General features: G+C 46.4%; 2 protein-coding genes across 2 annotated transcripts in view; both read left to right on the top strand.

Moving 5' to 3' along the window:
* The window catches only part of abcc3 (ATP-binding cassette, sub-family C (CFTR/MRP), member 3), a 45,856-nt gene extending 34,285 nt beyond the window's left edge, over positions 1-11,571 (top strand). Inside the window, exons 24-31 of the mRNA XM_070927032.1 lie at positions 2,734-2,933; positions 4,488-4,614; positions 8,008-8,109; positions 8,666-8,812; positions 8,899-9,057; positions 9,338-9,504; positions 9,594-9,788; positions 10,768-11,571. Of these exons, the coding sequence (XP_070783133.1) occupies positions 2,734-2,933; positions 4,488-4,614; positions 8,008-8,109; positions 8,666-8,812; positions 8,899-9,057; positions 9,338-9,504; positions 9,594-9,788; positions 10,768-10,879 (1,209 nt within the window). The 3' untranslated portion in view covers positions 10,880-11,571. The remainder of the gene's footprint in view (positions 1-2,733; positions 2,934-4,487; positions 4,615-8,007; positions 8,110-8,665; positions 8,813-8,898; positions 9,058-9,337; positions 9,505-9,593; positions 9,789-10,767) is intronic.
* Positions 11,572-17,563: 5,992 nt separating this feature from the next.
* wfikkn2b (WAP, follistatin/kazal, immunoglobulin, kunitz and netrin domain containing 2b) lies at positions 17,564-19,523 on the top strand. Its single transcript, XM_070927319.1, has 2 exons — positions 17,564-17,749; positions 17,973-19,523. Exons 1-2 carry the CDS (start codon positions 17,564-17,566, stop codon positions 19,521-19,523), a joined length of 1,737 nt encoding a protein of 578 aa, XP_070783420.1.
* The last annotated feature ends 327 nt before the right edge of the window (positions 19,524-19,850 follow it).

Genomic DNA, 19,850 nt, shown 5'->3' with positions numbered 1-19,850 from the left:
TCTTCTTTTCAGTCTCACGAGGTGTTTAAAAAAAAAAAAAAAAAAAAAAAAAAGCCACAATCAAGTGCTGAAGGTGACTCTGTGAAACTTTGTGCTCTGACAGTGTAAGCTGCCGTTTCATTGGACATTAGGGACGGGTCCTAATCCATTTAACGCAGGTGTTGTTGTGTTGTCACACTTGACCCCTCCCCTCCCCCTTCCCCCTCCCCTCCCCCTCCCCCCTTCTCGCAGGTGTGCTGTTGTTGGTTAACTGCCTGTTGTGCCGGGCCTACAGTATGCTGCAGGCAGCCAAGCTCATGCACTGCAACATGCTTCAGGGGGTCCTGCGAGCTCCGCAGGCCTTCTTCGAGAGCACCCCCACTGGGCGGTTACTAAACCGCTTCAGCAAAGACGTGGATGCTATAGACTCCCACATCCCAGACAATATTGACATATGGATGCGCACTTTCTGGTACACACTGAATGTGCTGCTCATATGCTCTGCCCTCACCCCAATGTTCCTCATAGTCATAGTCCCATTAATGGTGTTCTATTGGTGGGTTCAGGTAAATAGGAAACGAGTCTGCTAACTCATTAATACAACATGCATGTCTGCGAGTGCTGTGGAGTGTGTGTGTGTGTGTGTGTGTGTGTGTGTGTGTGTGTGTGTGCATGGGTAGACTGGTGCATGCGGTTGAAGCGTTGATCACTGCTGTTCTAGTGCTGTAGGCGTGGCGTAGTTTGGCTTGTCCAGTAGTCATAGAAAGGCTGGGGCCTTAGCGGCTCAGCAGCCGGCCTGTAGTTGAAGGCCGTGGAAGCTTTAGTCAGCAGCCCCCACTTGGTTCAGTTAAATTTGAATTCTGATTTTTTTTTTTTTTTTTTTTTTTGAAAATTGAAATTCTAGTTATATTATATTGATTCTCAGAAGCAGGGCTGCTCTGGTGGCAGAAATAATCTCACTAGTTGTACCGCAGCTGCTGATACATCTCCTTCATACAAGCAGTTCACATTATACACTTACATTAGATCGAGATACATCCAGGCAATCCATCTAGCTAAGCAAAGGTCTTATGCCAGGAGGAACCTCAACTTCCAGGCAACTTGTGCCCACTGAGGTTTGACGAGGTTATTCCCGCCACAGGAGCAGCTCTGTTTGTCCGGCGCTGTGTCGTCAGGTGAACTGTGGTAGCTGAAGAACAGCAGTTGTTAATGGTTAGTGCGTGTGGTGCTCACGACTGCAGTATTTATTTATTTATTTATTTATTTTGGTAACTGATAACCAATAATAAGGCAAACTTCAAATCATACAACTCATAATTTGTGCAAAATGATTGCTGGTGGTTTGCATGATTTAGAATGATTAATGGGTTTGGAATATTTGTATGTAAGTCGCGGTTCTTCTTGGCGTTTATATCATATTGTGTTGAGATGAGGAGCTTGTGAGTGTAGGTGGTCACTTCGCAAGTATTTTAGTGGCCATTTTAGATTTGATAATCAAAACACACTCCTGTACCTGAACACCAGACCTCAAAGTTGGCACAGTTTGGGATATTTCTGTAGTTCTGTAGATCTAGTTAAAGGGATACTCCATCAATCTTACTCGCTTGGCTCTGGAGGAAGCTCTCCAAATTTTTGAAAAGAATGACCCAGATGACGTCATCAGAGTCGTCTCAGCTCGGGCTTGAGACTTGTCTTTTTTAACAGTGCCGTTGGAGCTTGACCCACACTAGGGACTAAAGGTCAGGACGTCTCAGCCTCTGCTGCTTTGGTTCCTCCAACTTCACTGAAGTGACATGCTAAATGGCTGGAGTAGCCCTTTAACCCGGCTGCGTAGAGATCATACAATGTCGGCTACAGACATAAAGTTAAACTGATTGACTCATTAGAACAGTGAGTCCATGCAATGCAAGGTGTCTCAGAGTAAATGAGACACAATCGGACGACGTAAGGACAAAAGAGATAAAGATACGCCTTTCCTAAACACACTTACATGAATGAATCTGTTCGATTTCTAAAACCAAGACTTCACATCACAATCAGAAAATTGTACCGGCAATGAGCAGAGCTTCATGGGCCGTTCACCTTTCTAGCATTTAACCTACCTGGACCTCCCAAGTGACTCAAATCAGCCGTAACTAACACAAGCTCATGTTATTCCTGTGGCTCTGTCATGGCATCCATCCTGCATGGCCTGCGTCTGCGCTGCATTGTTCGTCCATAACCTTATTAATCTCATAACCTGTCGAAAATTCTGCACTCTCTTTATCAATGTGATGGCACACGGAAACTTAACTTTTAACATTTTCCTTTTTTTTTTCCTTTTGTTTTTTTGACTAAATTTGATTTTTGATGCAAAAAACCCAAAAACAAAACACCTGCAGCTTCACATCGCCAGCGCTTTAGGCCCTGCGGAAAGCGCACACTTTATTCACTGTACAAAATGATTTGGTCTGTTCACATCCCTGAGGCTCACACAGGAGAGCTTATGTAGCGTTGGCCGGCATCCCGGCAAACCCCTGTGAATTGGAATATCAAACGAGCACTGCAGGTGTTTTGTTCACACAGGCTTTCTTTATAACTCCACGTGCGCGTGTGTGTGTGTGTGTGTGTGTGTGTGTGTGTGTGCGTGTGCGTGTGGGATCATCTGTGTGCATCGGAAATGTTTTTTTTAAATATCTGACCATCTGTGACGTCCTGTTCAGTTGTAATGTTGTGTTTGTTTCTCTCCCCCCCAACCCCCTCCCCCCGCTGTAGAGATTTTACGTTGCCACGTCTCGGCAGCTAAAGCGCCTGGAGTCGGTCAGCCGCTCTCCCATATACTCCCATTTCTCTGAGACCGTCACTGGCTCTAGTGTAATCCGAGCCTATGGCAGACACTCTGCCTTTGTTCTGATGAGTGATATGAAAGTGGATGACAACCAAAAGAGTTACTACCCTGGTATAGTGTCCAACAGGTAAGTGTCCTGTTTCAGCTCGGCAGAACAGCAGCCGTGTTCCCGCATTGTTGGCAAGGTGTTGAGGCAGAGAAGGCCTTTAGAAGAACAGTCTGACATTTTAAGAAGTACGCTTATTCACTTTCTTGCTGCGAGTTCGATGGGGAGAGTGACGCAGTTGTCACATCTAGCCTGGCTCTGTCCAAACAAAATAAGTCTCCGCTGGTTACCTGGCAGTCTCATGGTGATGACAAGACACCAGGAAGTCACTGCTTCCCTCCAAGAAATAATGTGGTACATCTTTTTTTACAGTGTTTTATGGCGAGGATTAAACAGACGAGATATAACATGTTAAATGGTGAGCTTAGGAGGTGCTGGTGTACATGAGAGTGGTCTCAGTCTTCTCATCCAACTCGAAGCAAAAAATGTCAAACTATTTCTTTATTTATTCATTAAATTGCAATAGAATTTTACAATCAAGTGTAAAAGCCTCTTGACAGCATTTAAAAACGATCCCTCCTTTTAAGGATTTCCTAAATTGACTTCTTTCGTCCTATATGACACAGCCCTGTCATCATTTAGATGATTATTGGATGATTCAGGACTTGAAACAAATGTTTCATTTCCTTTATGCCACCCACAAAAGCAAGTTTTAAAGGCTAAATAAACAAAGTGGCTCTGGCAACACTGGTATTTTCACATTTGTGCCAATGAAATGTCGTTCCTCCTTTTTGAATTTTCATTCAATTCAAATTGTCATATTGCTTCATGAAAACAGGGACCTATTGTGTTAATTTGAAATCTGGCATTTTAATATATCGGCCAGAGAGAAGTTGAGGACCCAGAAACTCTGTAAGCAGATGTTGGGTCATACCAAAAGATACCACGGAGGTAAGAGAGGCAAGAGACTGCCCACTTACTGTAGCTGCTCATACATAACATTGCATTGTCCGGGCCTGCCATCAACAACTGTGCACCGTAACACCGATCACTCATCCAATCAACATTGTAAGTTATCATCAACAAACTGAAGCTTCGGCCCACGCTAAAGCAAACTGCAGCTCCTGTCAGACCTGAGCCTGGGCACAGAAGGTGAAAGCCGCTTCAACACCGGAACACAGCTGCTGCCAGATGTTTTACTAAATAAGCATGCACCAGAACTCCAGAGACTCCCTGCAGAGGGATGAGTCCACTCAGCTGTACAACAGATAGTGTATAAACACACACATGCAGTAGCTCAATATGATTTCACTTAACGCACAGCATGCAGAAGTCTTCTAGCACACTTCCATCTTCACGGCGGACATTTTGACTGAAAACACAGGTTCCATGTGTCCCAGTAAGCTATTCATCTGCCATTAATGCTATGAGTTACACCTGTGCTTTTTCTGCTGTGTCATGCCAAAATATCTGCTGTGAAAATGGATGTACAACATGCCCGAAAATATGTCACCTGGGGCTAATTTATCCTGTGCTTTAATATTTTTGCACACACGTATATAGTTATACCAGAAGCTTGAGTTCCTCAGTTCTCCATTCGGACACCTGTAACCCCGCCGTAACACTGTCGCACAGGTGGCTCGGAGTGCGTATCGAGTTCATTGGGAACTGCATCGTGTTGTTTGCTGCGCTGTTTGCTGTGACTGGAAAGGAGAACCTGAACCCCGGCCTTGTGGGTCTGTCAGTGTCCTACGCTTTACAGGTACGCTACAATCTAACTACTGTGATATGATCTACAGTCTATGTCGTATTTGACATGACGAAAATCAGCAGCTTAGGTCAATATATGGTGTCTTTTTTTTGGATATGTATGTTACCAGTAATTACTTTTAATTTAAAATGGGTAGCGTTGAGTCAATATTACCAATGTCCTTGTATATGTTAAAACTGCACTAATCATTTTTGTTATATTAGCAATGGGTCAAATTACTGTAGGTAATGTGAAAGGGGGGGCTGGTTATGAGTCTTTTAGCCTCTTTTTCAGCAGCTCATTGTTTTGGTTTGGTACGGCCACAAACTCTGCTCTTATCAAAGAAACCCCATTTCCAACAGCAGGCAGCTGTTTTCAGCCAAAAAAAACAAACTCTGATAAACCCATTGTGCACCAAAATCCCTCCTCTGGTGAACATAGTGGAGCATTATTTCCTTGCTTTACATTGTAATAAATTGAATATCTTTGGTTTTTAGACTTACCTGAATATGTCAAAGTGGGCTCTGGAAAAATATAGTGTTAGTCACTATTATACGACATTTTATAGACCAAACAACTAGTCAAGAAAATAAACGGCACATTAATGGTCAATGAAAATAATGGTATGTATTTGTGCTACTACCAGTTGGAGTGGCAGAAGTTAGAAGTTCTACCCAATTGTCCATTACTTGAAGGTTTACCATTTGTTCATTACTTTCAGCTATTTCAACCGTTCATTTATTACTTTTTCATCATTTATCTGCCTTTAGCTGACTATGCTATCACCATTTATCGAACTATAGTGAAACTATTTCAACTTTTCATCTTTTACATTTAGCTATCTATGTCAACCTTTTAGCCATTACTTTTAGCCTTTTCATCATTTATCTACCTTTGTAGCTAACTATTTCAGCTGTTCATCTTTTACGTTTAGCTAACTACTTCCACCATTTATCCATTACTTTTAGCAGACTTCTCTCGTCTCAACATTTTCATACATTCTCACAACACTTAGTGTTCAGGTGTTACAGCTGGATCAATATACCAACAGTCTGGATGAGTACACAGAGGCTGTGACTTCATATATCAGCTTCTGTGAGGACTGCTGCGTACCAACTCGGACCAGGGTGAGTTATAACAACGACAAACCCTGGTTCACAGCAAGACTGCGACAGCTGAGGTTGGAAAAGGAAGAGGCGTTTAAGAGTGGCAACAGAGCGGAGTTTAAGGAAGCCAAGTACAAGTTTAGCAAGGCGGTGAGGGAAGCTAAACGACTGTACTCAGAGAGACTACAAAACCAGTTCTCCTCCAACGACTCTGCTTCTGTGTGGAGGGGGCTCAGGCAGATCACCAACTACAAGCCAAGAGCCCCCAACTCTGCTAACGACCGACGCCTCGCCAACAGCCTCAACGACTTCTACTGTCGCTTTGAAAGACAATGGGACAGTCCTAACACCATCCCCCACACCATCACCCACCAGCTCCAGCCCAACAGCCCCAACCCCCTCATCACACCTGGGGCTGAACTCTCACACCTCCTACCACCACAGCTGCCCCCCACAGCGCCCCCCACTCCTCCAGCATCAACACCTCTGTCTGTCCTTGAAAGAGATGTGAACAGGCTCTTCAAGAGACAAAACCCGCGTAAAGCTGCTGGACCAGACTCCATCTCCCCATCCTGCCTGAAGCGCTGCGCCGATCAGCTGTCTCCGGTGTTCACGGACATCTTCAACACCTCACTGGAGACATGCCACGTGCCAGCCTGCTTCAAGGCCTCCACCATCATCCCCGTCCCCAAAAAACCAGGGCCCACTGGATTAAATGACTACAGACCCGTCGCCCTGACCTCTGTGGTCATGAAATCATTTGAACGCCTGGTTTTGTCCCACCTCAAATCCATCACAGACTCTCTGCTGGACCCCCTGCAGTTCGCCTACAGAGCCAACAGGTCTGTAGACGACGCCGTCAACCTGGCTCTACACTACATCCTCCAGCACCTGGACTCCGCAGGATCCTATGCCAGGATCCTGTTTGTGGACTTCAGCTCTGCCTTCAACACGATCGTCCCGGCTCTTCTTCAGGACAAGCTCTCCCAGCTCAACGTGCCTGACCCCACCTGCAGGTGGATCACAGATTTCCTGTCTGACAGGAAGCAGCACGTGAAGCTGGGGAAACACGTCTCTGACTCGCGGACGATCAGCACCGGCTCCCCTCAAGGCTGCGTTCTTTCTCCTCTACTCTTCTCCCTCTACACCAACAGCTGCACCTCCAGTCACCAGTCTGTCAAGCTCCTGAAGTTCGCGGACGACACCACCCTCATCGGACTCATCTCTGGAGAGGATGAGTCTGCCTACAGGTGGGAGATTGACCATCTGGTGACCTGGTGCAACAGCAACAACCTGGAGCTTAACGCTTCAAAGACAGTGGAGATGGTTGTTGACTTCAGGAAGAGCGCAGCCCCACCCGCCCCCATCACCCTGTGTGACTCTGCAGTGGACACTGTGGAGTCCTTCCGTTTCCTGGGCTCCATCATCAGCCAGGACCTCCGGTGGGAGCTGAACATCAGCTCCGTCATCAAGAAAGCCCAACAGAGGATGTACTTCCTGAGGCAGCTGAGGAAGTTTAACCTGCCACAAAAAATGCTGGTTCACTTCTACACCGCCATCATAGAGTCCATCCTCACCTCCTCCATCACCGTCTGGTACGCTGCTGCCTCCACCAAGGACAGACGCAGACTGCAGCGTATCATCCGCTCTGCAGAGAGGGTGATCGGCTGCAACCTTCCATCTCTTCAGGACCTGTACTCCTCCAGGACCCTGAGGAGAGCAGGGAAGATCGCTGCCGACCCCTCCCACCCCGGACACCATCTGTTCGACCCCCTCCCCTCTGGCAGGAGGCTGCGGTCCATCAGGACCAAAACCTCCCGCCACAAAAACAGTTTCTTCCCCTCTGCAGTCAACCTGACAAACTCTCACTGACCCCCCCCCAGAACACAAACACAAGCTATACGTTATATTAACGTACATCACCCCTGTCCCCACTGCGTTACATTAACGCACCCACCCCCTACTGGACACTTTATCTGGACACTTTACTTTATTCTGGTCACTGCACTGTTGTTATTTATCTTATCTTATTTTTTTTTATTTTTATTTTTATTCTTATTCTTATTTTAGCTTTTATATTCTACTTATTTGTTATCAAAACAATAGCACCTTCAGACCACAGCAAATTCCTTGTAATGTATGTTACTTGGCAATAAACAGTTTCTGATTCTGATTCTGATTCTTCTGAATATGTGGATATATTTTTAAATAAATCCACATATCCCCAGGTAACAGCAGAAGTACCACTGAAATATTTTTAGATAATATGTAATATGTGAAATCTGTATTGTTTTTGTAGGTGACCATGTCCCTGAACTGGATGGTGCGAATGTCTTCAGATCTGGAGAGCAACATAGTAGCAGTGGAGAGAGTGAAGGAGTACTCTGAGACCAAGACAGAGGTATCTGGTACTGGGTGTGTGTGTGTGTGTGTGTGTGTGTGTGTGTGTGTGTGTGTGTGTGTGTGTGTGTGTGTGTGTGTGTGTGTGACTGCATTTGCCTTCTAAAGTAAGGTAGTGTTGGCTTTGTGCTGCAGTTAAAAAGTAGGAATTTACCCACATTCCAAAAAAACTGTCCTGCTGCCAAGTCATGTTCTCAAACAACACAGGACCTATAAACTATAACTAGATCCAGAAATGTTATATTTCCTGGTGCCAACAAGGCCCCCTCTGTTGCATAAGACAAACGGGGCATTTGCACTGTACACAGTGTACTTTTTCAGCAGTCATCGGAGTATGTGCCCCTTCTATAACTGGTATAGTTGTTAGTGAAAGCCTTTTGTTTGGAGCATCCAGTGTCTCCCGGAGGTGAAATAAATGTTTGGCAGCTCTGAGTGACAGAGGTCCAACTCTCCAGGTTTTTAGAGCGATAAACAAATCAGTTCTGCCGAAAGCCAAGCAAGCTAATGAGTTGTTCAGAAAGTTTTCCTAGTCAGAAGTGCTGCGTTTGTGTTCACAGGCCCCCTGGGAGGTGGAGGACAAGAAGCCCCCGCCTGAATGGCCCACAGAGGGGAACGTGGAGTTCCACGACTACAGCGTCCGGTACAGAGAGGGACTGGACCTCGTCCTAAAGAAACTCACACTGAGCGTCAAAGGAGGAGAGAAGGTGGGAGAGGGCGTGATGAGGGCGAGCAACAGCAGGGTCAACGGGGTGGCTTCACTAATCGCAGCTCTGCGTATGTTTCTGTGCAGATTGGCATCGTGGGTCGTACAGGGGCCGGCAAGTCCTCCATGACGCTCTGCCTCTTCCGATTGCTGGAAGCCGCAGGCGGAGAGATCACCATCGACGAGGTGAAGATATCTGAGATCGGCCTGCACGACCTGAGGTCCAAACTCACCATCATTCCTCAGGTACACCGCACACACATTCCTCACAAGACGAGTGAGAGTACGAATGTATCAAATTTTAAAGGCCAATACATTTTCTTTTGACCTGGAGCTAAAATATTTTTTATTACTTTCCCCTCATAATATAACTCTTGGCAGGGTTAAAGCAGCATTTCTGATATTGCGTATTTAGGCAGTGGTTGTTGTCCCTCCCTGAGACGCTAGCAAATCAAAAATGAATGAAATATTTTTTATCAGCAGCTTATATCCCCAAAATATATTGTTTTCACTTTCTCTGCCACAGGAGCCTGTGCTGTTCTCGGGCACGCTGAGGATGAACCTGGACCCCTTCGAGAAGTACAGCGATGAGGAAGTGTGGAAAGCTCTGGAACATTCTCACCTCCACAAGTTTGTTAGCAACCAGCCGGCGAAACTGGAGCTGGAGTGTTCGGAGGGAGGAGAGAACCTCAGGTGGGCCCGGAGGAGAGGAGGTGCAGTGAAACAGACGAGCTAAAGCTTCCCCGTGGCGCTCATGTGTTGTGTGCTGTTGTAATCTGCAGTGTGGGCCAGAGGCAGCTGGTGTGTTTGGCTCGAGCCCTCCTGAGGAAGACGAGGATCCTCGTCCTGGATGAAGCTACAGCCGCCATCGACCTGGAGACGGATGATCTCATCCAGTCCACCATTCGGACTCAGTTTGAGGACTGCACCGTCTTTACCATCGCTCACAGACTCAACACAATCCTGGATTACACAAGGTTCAATACACATGAGTGCTTGCTTTAAAGGCGAAAATCCGCCATAAAACTTCATCTCATCCTAATCTATGGAAACTAGCATTAGCAAGCTAGCACGCTAGCTGTATGCTGGCATATACGTTTTGCTGCGTTTCATGACGTGTTACCGCCACCTGTAGATCAGCAAAATAGTGTGAAACCATTCGCAGGAACGTTTAACGCAAATCCGCTACAAGGCGCTACTAGTGGTCAAAAACTCCACAGAGAACCCTTAACATGAAGCAGCAGCAGAATTCGATATACGGAGATTCGATATCTCTCTCAGAGAGAGAGTCTTCTTCTCATCTCTTATGCACAGAGAAAATAAGTTTAAACGTCTAGTTAGTCTGCGTTCGTGCACTCGAGCAGTAGAAGTTGAATGTGGAAATGTATCGCCATTAAAAGACAATAGTCTTTTGTTTAAAAAAACAAACAAAAACAAGTGATTCATTCCTGTGAAGTCAACACCGTGAACTGCCTTGAAATCCCAGACGCCGCTCCCTCTCGCACAGCGGGTGCCAAACCTTGTGCAACCATCGTGGCTCTCTCCAGTCCCGTCATGTCTGAATAAAATCATGATATTTACGTAACCGACACAAAAAGCCATTACTTTAACAGATGGATGAAGGCAGCAATGTTACGTTTCCTTTTAGGATTGTGCTGCATATACTGTCAATTTATAACACGTATAATCATGTTTTCTTTAATCTGCCAATTTCAGAATAAAGGTTCAGAGTGATTATACCTTGTAAACCTCCTACGGCCTGCTGTGGCAATAATGTGCTGGTCATGCCAATGATGCTAATTGGATTTAATGATATGCAGCATAGCAATAAGAAGGTGGAATTCCCCCTTTAAATGCATGTGTAGCTGCGTTTAGCTTTTTATTTGTTTTTTGGCACTGCTCTGAAAACTGCACAGGCTTTGTGAATGAATCCCTCCCTCCTCTCTCCTCTTGCAGAGTGCTGGTGCTGGACAAGGGACAGATAGCGGAGTTCGACACTCCCACCAACCTCTTGTCACAGAGAGGAATCTTCTACGGCATGGCTAAAGATGCAGGACTGACGCAGTAGAAGCGCCTCTCGTCCCGACGTTACACCCCAGGGGTTGAGGCTCGGCTCAGCTCGGCCTCGCTCTGAATTTCAAACCTGGCAGTGGAACTGAAGAGTACCTTTTTTTTTTTCTTTCTTTCTTTCTTTTCAGGGCCACTTTCCGCTGGTGTTGAATTAAGCCCGAACTCCTTTGCAGACTTGGATCAGTCAGCCGTTGCAAACAGTTGTAGTGTTTGTCTGAAACAGGACATTTACATACTCTGCGATTGTCTTAAGTTTCTGGCACTGACTAACCCTTTTGTCATCTAAATAGGGGAAAAAAAACAAGCCATATGTGTTCTGGTTGATCCAAGTCTGCTCTTTAGTGCCTTCTGCCAGTGGGATGAAGAAAGCCAGTGAATGTATCGTTTTCTAATCGGCTGTCTGCTGCAAAACAAACAAACGACAACAAAAAAGCAAAAAAAAAAAAAGGAGGAACTTTTTTATTTTATTTTTCCTACAAAGAAAAATACTGTGCCACTGTACTCTCCTCACAAGAAAAGAAGCATACACTTTTGTGATAAACCCACTTATTTTTGTACTGTATCATTATTTAAGTTACTTTTTAAAGAACTGTCTCATCTAGGGAAGTTTTGCAGTTAAATATGTGATTCTTTTGTGAACCAAATCTATAAAGACTTGAATTCTGTACCACCAAAATATGAAATATGATGATGCCTTTATTAAAAAAAAAAAAAAAAAAAAAAAAAATGGGGGAACTATGTTTGTGTTTGCTGTCTTGTAAGAAGTTATGGATTTGTTAACATCAAAGTCAGTTCAGGAGTCATTATGAGGGCATTGAACGCTGCCTTCACGCACTGTCGGCAGCCTGAGAAGAGCCAGGAAAGCTCTCGTTATTCCAAGATGGCTACCGCCTCTGCTTGCCCCCGTAGTCACACCATTTAAACATCCCAAATTAGCTGCTTTTGTTAGGTTACGCATTTGAAGCAGTTAACGAGTGAAACTAGACACAAACAAAGAGTGGTGGAAGTAGTAAAGAAGTATTCCTTCACACAAGTAAAAGTACCGCTCTATAAAAATACTTAATTACGAGTAAAAGTCCGGCCTTTAAAATCCTACTTAAGTTGTATCATCAGCAAAATGAATGTAAAAAGTACTCGTGCAAAAAATGGTTTATTTGATGGTGTTTCAGTCTCTACATTGTATGTATTATTGAGTCCTGCAAGCCTCATTTTCTTTCGTTGGGACCATTTTGTTTTGAACGTGACTTGTTAAAAAAAAAAAAAAACCCTAGAAAGGGATTTCTGTGGCCTGAAACGAAAGAGAAGGCGGCAGTCTGCCACACAGAGTTATGACAAATTAAAAGTGGCATTAAAAACAGGGTTGGGATATCACTTTTCTGAGCAAAACGACTCATAAGCAGATAGTGTTCACTGTTCACAGTTCATATGTTCTGACTAGTTATTAATAGTTATTATTAGTTAAGGTAGAAGTATAAAATACGATAAAATATTAAAATCACCTTTTAGTATGACGCAACGCATTAATATTAAGAGAACCAGTCAGTACTGGTGAGCAGAGTAGACATATTTTGAAATGAGAATGTAATTGCTCCAGTCACCCACTAGAGTGCGCTCACAGTCAATCGGGGAAATCCGCTAGAGGCACGTCTGTCTCCAGGACCTTCACTGAAACCTTGTCTCAGTCTCCCTGGCACCTAAACTGACCTCGTGTACCTCACTCATAGTTGGATACTGACGGTTTTCACCCCTTGGACCGACACCCGGTTACATCTGCGCAGATGTCTTAGACACCAGCGGAAGTACTGTAACATTACTGCAGCGTGTTCATCCATGGAGGTTACCACACACACACACACACACATGTACACACACGTACACACACGTACACACATACATGACACTGCTCCGTCTGAACACCAGATGAGGACTGACATGAGTGGCACATATTGTCCAGACCGACAGATGAACCAGGTTCCGGGGGTTTTGTTGTTTTGTTACTTCTTGTTTCCCGCTCTCTGGGTTGATTTGGGAAGAGGAGAAAGTCGTCCGATCCGGCAGGAACATGAGACGGGTTCACCTCAGCTCCCTCGCAAGCAAGACGTCTCTTGCCCCCGCACGGGACGCGCAGCGTGGGCTGATGTTTTACAAGGAAGCTGTGGTTGGCATTTCTCAATGTTCCCCTCCAATTACTGATGCCGTGCACACACACACACACACACACACACACACACACACACACACTCACACACACTCCCTTTGTCTCTCCAACCTGCCTGAAACTGACAGATGCCGATGGCCCGGGATGAGTGAGCACTGGGCTGCCAGCCCGCTCTGTAACGTCCCTGCCTATGGGCAAAGCTACATGACATGGCAGGGAGGCTTGGCTCCGGCGAGAACCACGAGCGAGAGGAAGACTGAAAACAACTCCAGCAAAGCGGCGACAAAGCCAGAAGCCCCTTGTTCCAGGTTTTGTGCGCGTTGCCCAATGTGAAGTCCGTGAATACCAGCCTGGAAGGCCTTCTGAGTGCTCTTTCAGTGTGTCTGGACCACCCACTCTTGTCTAAAAAGGTGAAAGGAATACTTCAGCACTTTGGGAAATACACACTAGCTTTTTTGCTGAGTGGTCAATGTACGCTGAATGTGGGGCTAAAGTCAGCATCCGCTTAGCTTAGCTTAGCATAAAGACTGGAAAGGGGGGCGGGGGGGGGGGCTCTGTCCAATAGCAAAATCCACGTACCAGCACCTGTAATTAACCCGTTATATTTCCTTTGTTTAATCCCCATCTTGTTACCTTCAGGCAGAGGCGGGCCAGCTGTCTCGCCTCCTTACCACTCTTTGTGTTAAGCTAAGCTAACCGGCTGCAGCTTCACTTTCAGCACGCGCGCATGAGGGCGGTGTCAATCTTCTCAGCTGACTCTCGACAAGGAAGTGAGCGCGCGCATTTCCCAAAATGTCAAACTGTGCTTTGAGTATCAACATGATATTTTTGTGGCAGATATGAAAACATGCTAGCTCATTTTCAACTGAGGCGAATCCCTCAGTGATTCTACCAAGAGTACCTTACATTTTTATAATTATTGGCTAATTATTGGAGGGAGCAGTGACCTTCCTGAATTTGAATTCTTCCCGAAGCTAGGCTAGCCGTTTCCCCCCTTTGTTTCCAGTCTCAATGCTAAGCTAAGCTAACTGCCAGCTGGCTGTAGCTTTATATTGAGTGGACAGATACAAGAGTGGTATCGATCTTCTCGTCTAACTCGCGGCAAGACAGCAAATAAGCGCGTTTCCCAAAATGCCAAACTGGTTTGGGGTTTTTTTCCGAATTTTTAGTGTTTTAGTTTTTTTCTTGCGTCATGCCTCAGTGTTACGCATAAACCCTCGTCTATGTTATATGCTATTTATAGTTTCATCTATTTTGTATTTTTGGTTTCTGCATGTCCAAATTTTAAATTTTCTGGGTTTTTTTGTTTGTTTTGTTATGTGTGTTTTGTGAATATTTGGTGTGTGTGTGTGTATGTGTGTGTGTGCACTGTACAGTACTGTACATGGTACAGTAAGCGCATTATCAGGTGCTTAATAGTCTAATGTCAGCCGCGTGTGTAGTTTGACACTGGACTCACGAAGGACCAGAAACCTGCAGCTTACCGAATCCCACGTCTTGTCTAAGTGCGTGGTTTTCATTCTCCAGACTACGCAGGAATCTAAGTGAGGGAAAAGTTTCTAGTAGCTGTTACTTTTATTGAAGCTCGAATCCTCAAATAACCTCTCGCCTGAGGGCGCGCCATCAGATGATGTTGTGCTTTTCAGGGTTCCTTTCTTTTTGTTCCACGGAAAGCCTTGTGTGTTGATGTTTTGCCTGCCTGCGAACAGAATAAGCCTATCATTTGCTACGTATTTGTAGCCCCGAGATGTATCCGTCTGCACAGGGTTTGACAGGAGTTTATTAATTCCGCCCGCGTGTCAACGCTTTGAACGTGACAGGTTCAGACTGTGTGAGGGCCGTGTGAGGTGAGCCGGCTTCCTCCTGTCCTGGGGAAGTGGCGAGCCATATTTTGTCTTTTAATCTATTTCGTCAAAATTTAGCATGAAAATTTTGTATAGAAGTTTTTTTTTGCAGTCAGATTGCACAGAAAGTGGCCAGATGAGAGAGAGCTAGAGGAAAGTTGGGTTGGAGGTCGGGTCATGAAGACACAGGAAAGGCCCAGACACACGGTGAATAGCTGTTAAAATAAGCTGATAAAGTTATTCATACATGCAGAAATGTGTGCAGTTGTTTGTCATTGGCAGCCAGATATAATCCTTCTTACAGGATTGAGACCTGCAGCCCTGGAAGCTCGGCAAGCTCGAGATAAACAGGCTTTATTTATTTGCTTGTCATGCACACACACACACACACACACACACACATTTACACAGAAATCACCACGTCTGCATCAAGAGCAAACAATCTCCCGCACAAACACTTTGGCGCAGCAGGAGTCCACCGTTATTGCCCTGGAAGGCGGTCTAATAGCTCCCCTGTCCTCAGCTGAACCGCGGAGGAAACCAAATCCAAGTAGTTTACGCAGGAAAGGAAGGAGCGCTGCAGATGATAATAACACCTTCATTCATTAAGCGCTCTGCCAGCGCGCACGCCCACAGCGGAGCACATCACCTGATCTTCAAAGTCAAAGGTTTTTTTTTTTTAATCGTGTTGTCCTCATTTCACCTCTGCTGGCCTACGAGTCGGATCTGAAAAAGGGGGTTTGTATTCAAAGCTGGAGTGGTGTTTGCTATTTTAAGGCCTGGGTCTGGGGCCAAACTCATAAACGAAAAAAGTGAGTGTTGGCCGACAACCTGCTATGATGCTGCAATTAAGCTCTTCTGGTCAGCATAATGTCCCACTTCCTGCATTTGCCAACACCTTTTTTTTTTTTTTTTTTTTTTTGCATCTGGAGAGTGAGTCTGTAAATTTCCATAAATCCACACAAAGTGGTGGACACAACTAATCCTGTGTACAAAGACACGCTTTGTAGAATGTGGAGCATGTATACCGTTGCGTTTAAGTCGGTGGGAGAAAGGCAATTGTTGCGCAGCAGCAGTCACGTATCGCTGGTCACATGTAGGTGTGCTGGTGGGACAGGGAGAAACTCTCGGTCAATACAACGTTTACTGTGCGCGCATTATGGATTGTACAGTTATGTAGAAAAGGTGTCCCAAGTGGTAGTATTTCACATATTGTGATTTTTGTTTTTTTTTAACATAGTTCTTGTCAGGTTGTTTTGAATTCACAGTCATGCAAACCTTTTACACAGTACGACAAGTTGCAAAAGCATAAAGAACAAAACTACTGAAACGTTGTGTTTGAGGACCAAATGGTCCAATTATTCCGTCTGTTGCAGTGAGATGTTTGACAGGAGAGACACACATGTAAGCTCTTTTAAAAAGCAGCTGCATGCAGTCAGATTTAATTTTGATTTTATACCTTTTTTTTGGGGGGGGGGGGGGGGGGGGGCACCAAACAACCCGAAGGTAATGCTCCAAACTTGGTATTTATTTAAACCAACGTATTTCACTTTATATTATCATGTCAAACCTGAATGAAACGTGGTATTTTGTGCATTTAGTGTTGCTGATGCACAATTCAGAAACACCAGGAGGATCACCCACGTCCTTTCCTGTATGACCACTCAGTTTGTTAGATGCATTACGGATGGTGAAAGAGTTTCACTGAACACTGTAATAACGTGGAGGAGAATTTCACAAGTGGCCTGTGACATGAGGTCTGTTCGTCCTCATTACATATGTCCTGTGGGGTAAAACACACACGTGTCAAATCTGAGTAATAAAAGAGATCAAATGTACATAGAATTTCTCCACAAAACGTGGTTAAAAATAAATCTATGCTGTGTGAGGCAAAAGCAAATTATGAGAAGTAAAGAATGAACGGAAATCATCTGTGTTCTTCTTTTTCATGGATATGAAACTGAAAGGTTTCTATTCATTTCAACGGGTAAGTCATAAATACATTGAGACTGTGCCGTCATAGTCAGGATGTCTTCCAAACATACAGTGCAGCACTGAATCCAAACACTCCCACATTTGTGTTAGAACATGTGGTTTTAGTTCGTACAGTGTGAAATCATATTTATATTTGATTAAAGTAACAAAGTGTCTTGGAGTCTCCTCTCGCCGTGCGTCTTTACGCACAGCGCGCTCTGTGCGCCGCCGGAGCCCGCAAAGGGTTAAACGGGGTTACCAGCAATCCTTTTAACAGGCAGGTGCCCCGCCAGTCCCAGCCCAAAGCTTACCGCTGACTCTTTTTTTTTAGAAACGCTTTCTTCCAGCATCTCAGGAGCAACTCACAGCCGTCATGTGGCGAGTAACTTGGCGAGTCGTGTTGACGGCGATGGCTGCGGACCGGCGAGTATAAATAGAGCATCGCCGCTGCGGAAGAGGGACATCAAACTGGATCGATCAGCCGACACACGTCGCCCCGAGCTGAACCGGAGCTGACACACGCCTTTGAGCCGTGTCGTCCCTTTTCACCCACTTTTACACTCAGGAGAAGTGGAGTTTGCTCACTGCTGGATCACAGAAATATCTCCAACTTTGAAAAGGACAAACACAAAAAAAAAAAAAAAAAAAAAAGAAGAAGAAGAAAGAATCTTCACCACTGGACGTGTTCCTGTGTTCCGCTCTGGAGATGTGGTGGATGCTGTTTCCACGGTGGATCTGGTTCCTGGCGTGTGTGTCAGTGTGGATGGAGCACCAGGTCGGTGTTTTGCCCCACATCACCTATTCGCACGCGGGGATCTGCCCCAATGACATGAACCCCAACCTGTGGGTGGATGCCATGAGCACCTGTACCCGAGAGTGTGAATCTGACCAGGTAACGGCATTAGAGTAACCTTTTCGAATGAAGTGGGGGAAATGGGAAGTTATTTTGCATGCAGTTCCTGTATTATCGTATGATATTTTATGTTTTCACCCACTTGCAGCTCTCAGATTTATAACGAATCTCTACTCTGTTTTCTCATTGTGGACTGTATGAAAATGCCTTCCAGATGCGTGCAGCCTCCTGCATCTGTAATCTCTCTCTTCTCCCCTCGCAGGAGTGTGAGTCCTTCGAGAAGTGTTGCCAAAACGTTTGTGGGAATCGGAGCTGTGTGGCGGCCCGGTACGTGGATCCGAAGAAAGGCCCCATGGGGATGCCCAAGGAAGCCACCTGCGCCAGTTTTATGTGCACCCAGCAGGGGTCTGAGTGTGACATCTGGGACGGCCAGCCGGTGTGCAAGTGCCGGGACCGCTGCGAGAGGGAGCCGCACTTCACCTGTGCCTCCGACGGCATGACCTACTACAACAAGTGCTACATGGACGCAGAGGCGTGCTCCAAGGGCATCACCCTGGCTGTCGTCACCTGCCGCTTCCACCTCACCTGGCCCAACACCAGCCCCTCGCTGCCCCAGGCAACCACTCTTCGTCCTACCACTGCTCCTCTCCAGGCGACCATCCCACCTCCCACCGAGCCTCAGCCACCCGTCGTGGTCGGCAGCCCCACTCACCAGGCTGTGAATGTGGGCGACACAGCCAGCTTCCTGTGTGACGTGACGGGTCGCCCCCGGCCTGAGATCACGTGGGAGAAGCAGCTGCCAGAGGGCGTGGAGAGGGTAGTCATGGGGCCTAATCATGTGCGAGGGAATATGGTGGTCACCAACATCGGTCAGCTGGTCATCTACAACGCCCAGCCGCATGATTCAGGCGTCTACACCTGCACGGCTCAGAACCCATCGGGCTCGGTGCAGGCCAACCACCCGCTCACTGTGCTGCCCACAGAGCCACCCAAGACCCCCGAGCCCAAGAACGTGACCCGCTGCCTGCCCGAAGAGTGTCTGAAACCCCCCGATAACCCAGAGGATTGTGGGAGTGAGCTGGAGAAAGTCAGCTGGTACTACGAGCCCAAGACCAACAACTGCTTCTCCTTCACCCACTGCCACAGCAACAACAACAGCCAGCAGCCCAGGAAGGTGTTTGAGACATACGAGGAGTGTATGCAGTGCTGCGGTCCTGAGCTGTCGGGCCCCTGCGGGCTCCCCAGCCTGCAGGGCCCCTGTAAGGCCTACGAGCCACGCTGGGCTTACAGCGGCGCCCTGCGACAGTGTCAGTCCTTCATCTATGGAGGATGTGAGGGCAACGATAACAACTTCGACTCTAAAGAAGCCTGCGAGGAGATGTGCCCCTACCCGAAAAACCACCACTGCAAGGCCTGCAAACCGAGAGGCAAGATGGTGACGAGCTTCTGCCGGAGCGACTTCGTCATCCTGGGTCGCATGACGGAGCTCACGGAGGAGAAGGACTCGGGCCACGCCCTGGTGACGGTGGAAGAGATCCTCAAGGATGAGAAGATGGGTTTACGCTTCTTTGGCAAGGAGCCTCTTGAGGTCACCTTCCTCAACATGGACTGGAACTGCCCGTGCCCAAACATCACGGGCGCTGCCGCTGAGGGACAGGTCATCATCATGGGCAACGCGAACGACGGCATGGCCGTCCTCCAGCCGGAGAGCTATGTGGGCGCCTCCAGCCCTCGCCGCGTACGGAAGCTGAGAGAGGTCATCTCCAAGAACACGTGCGACATTCTCAAAGCCATCACCAACAGCCCTCAGTAGGGATAGGGTTATAATCTGTACATCAAGTTTAGAGTTAGACAATCTGACTCGACTGCAACAGGCTGTTATATTCTGAACATTCATTGCAGTAATGTTTTGAACTTTAGGACCATTCTTACTAAATTTAATGGGTTGAGTCCCTGATGGGGAACCCTGTGACATGGCATTTTGTATGTCTTCTCATGTGGTCTTTTTTTCGCAGCGGAGCCTTTCTGTTATGGTGCGGCCATTGGTGGTGTTGATTGAAATACCATGAGCCATCCATCATGATCCTCTTGTTACCTTAATCCCCCAGACCCCGTCCTCCCTCATGCCCTCTCTTGCCTC

Source organism: Enoplosus armatus, chromosome 20 (genome assembly GCF_043641665.1).
Source record: "Enoplosus armatus isolate fEnoArm2 chromosome 20, fEnoArm2.hap1, whole genome shotgun sequence".
Classification (NCBI taxonomy): Eukaryota; Metazoa; Chordata; class Actinopteri; order Centrarchiformes; family Enoplosidae; genus Enoplosus; species Enoplosus armatus.
Note: the sequence above shows the minus strand (reverse complement) of the source record. Positions and strands in the feature narration are given on the sequence as shown.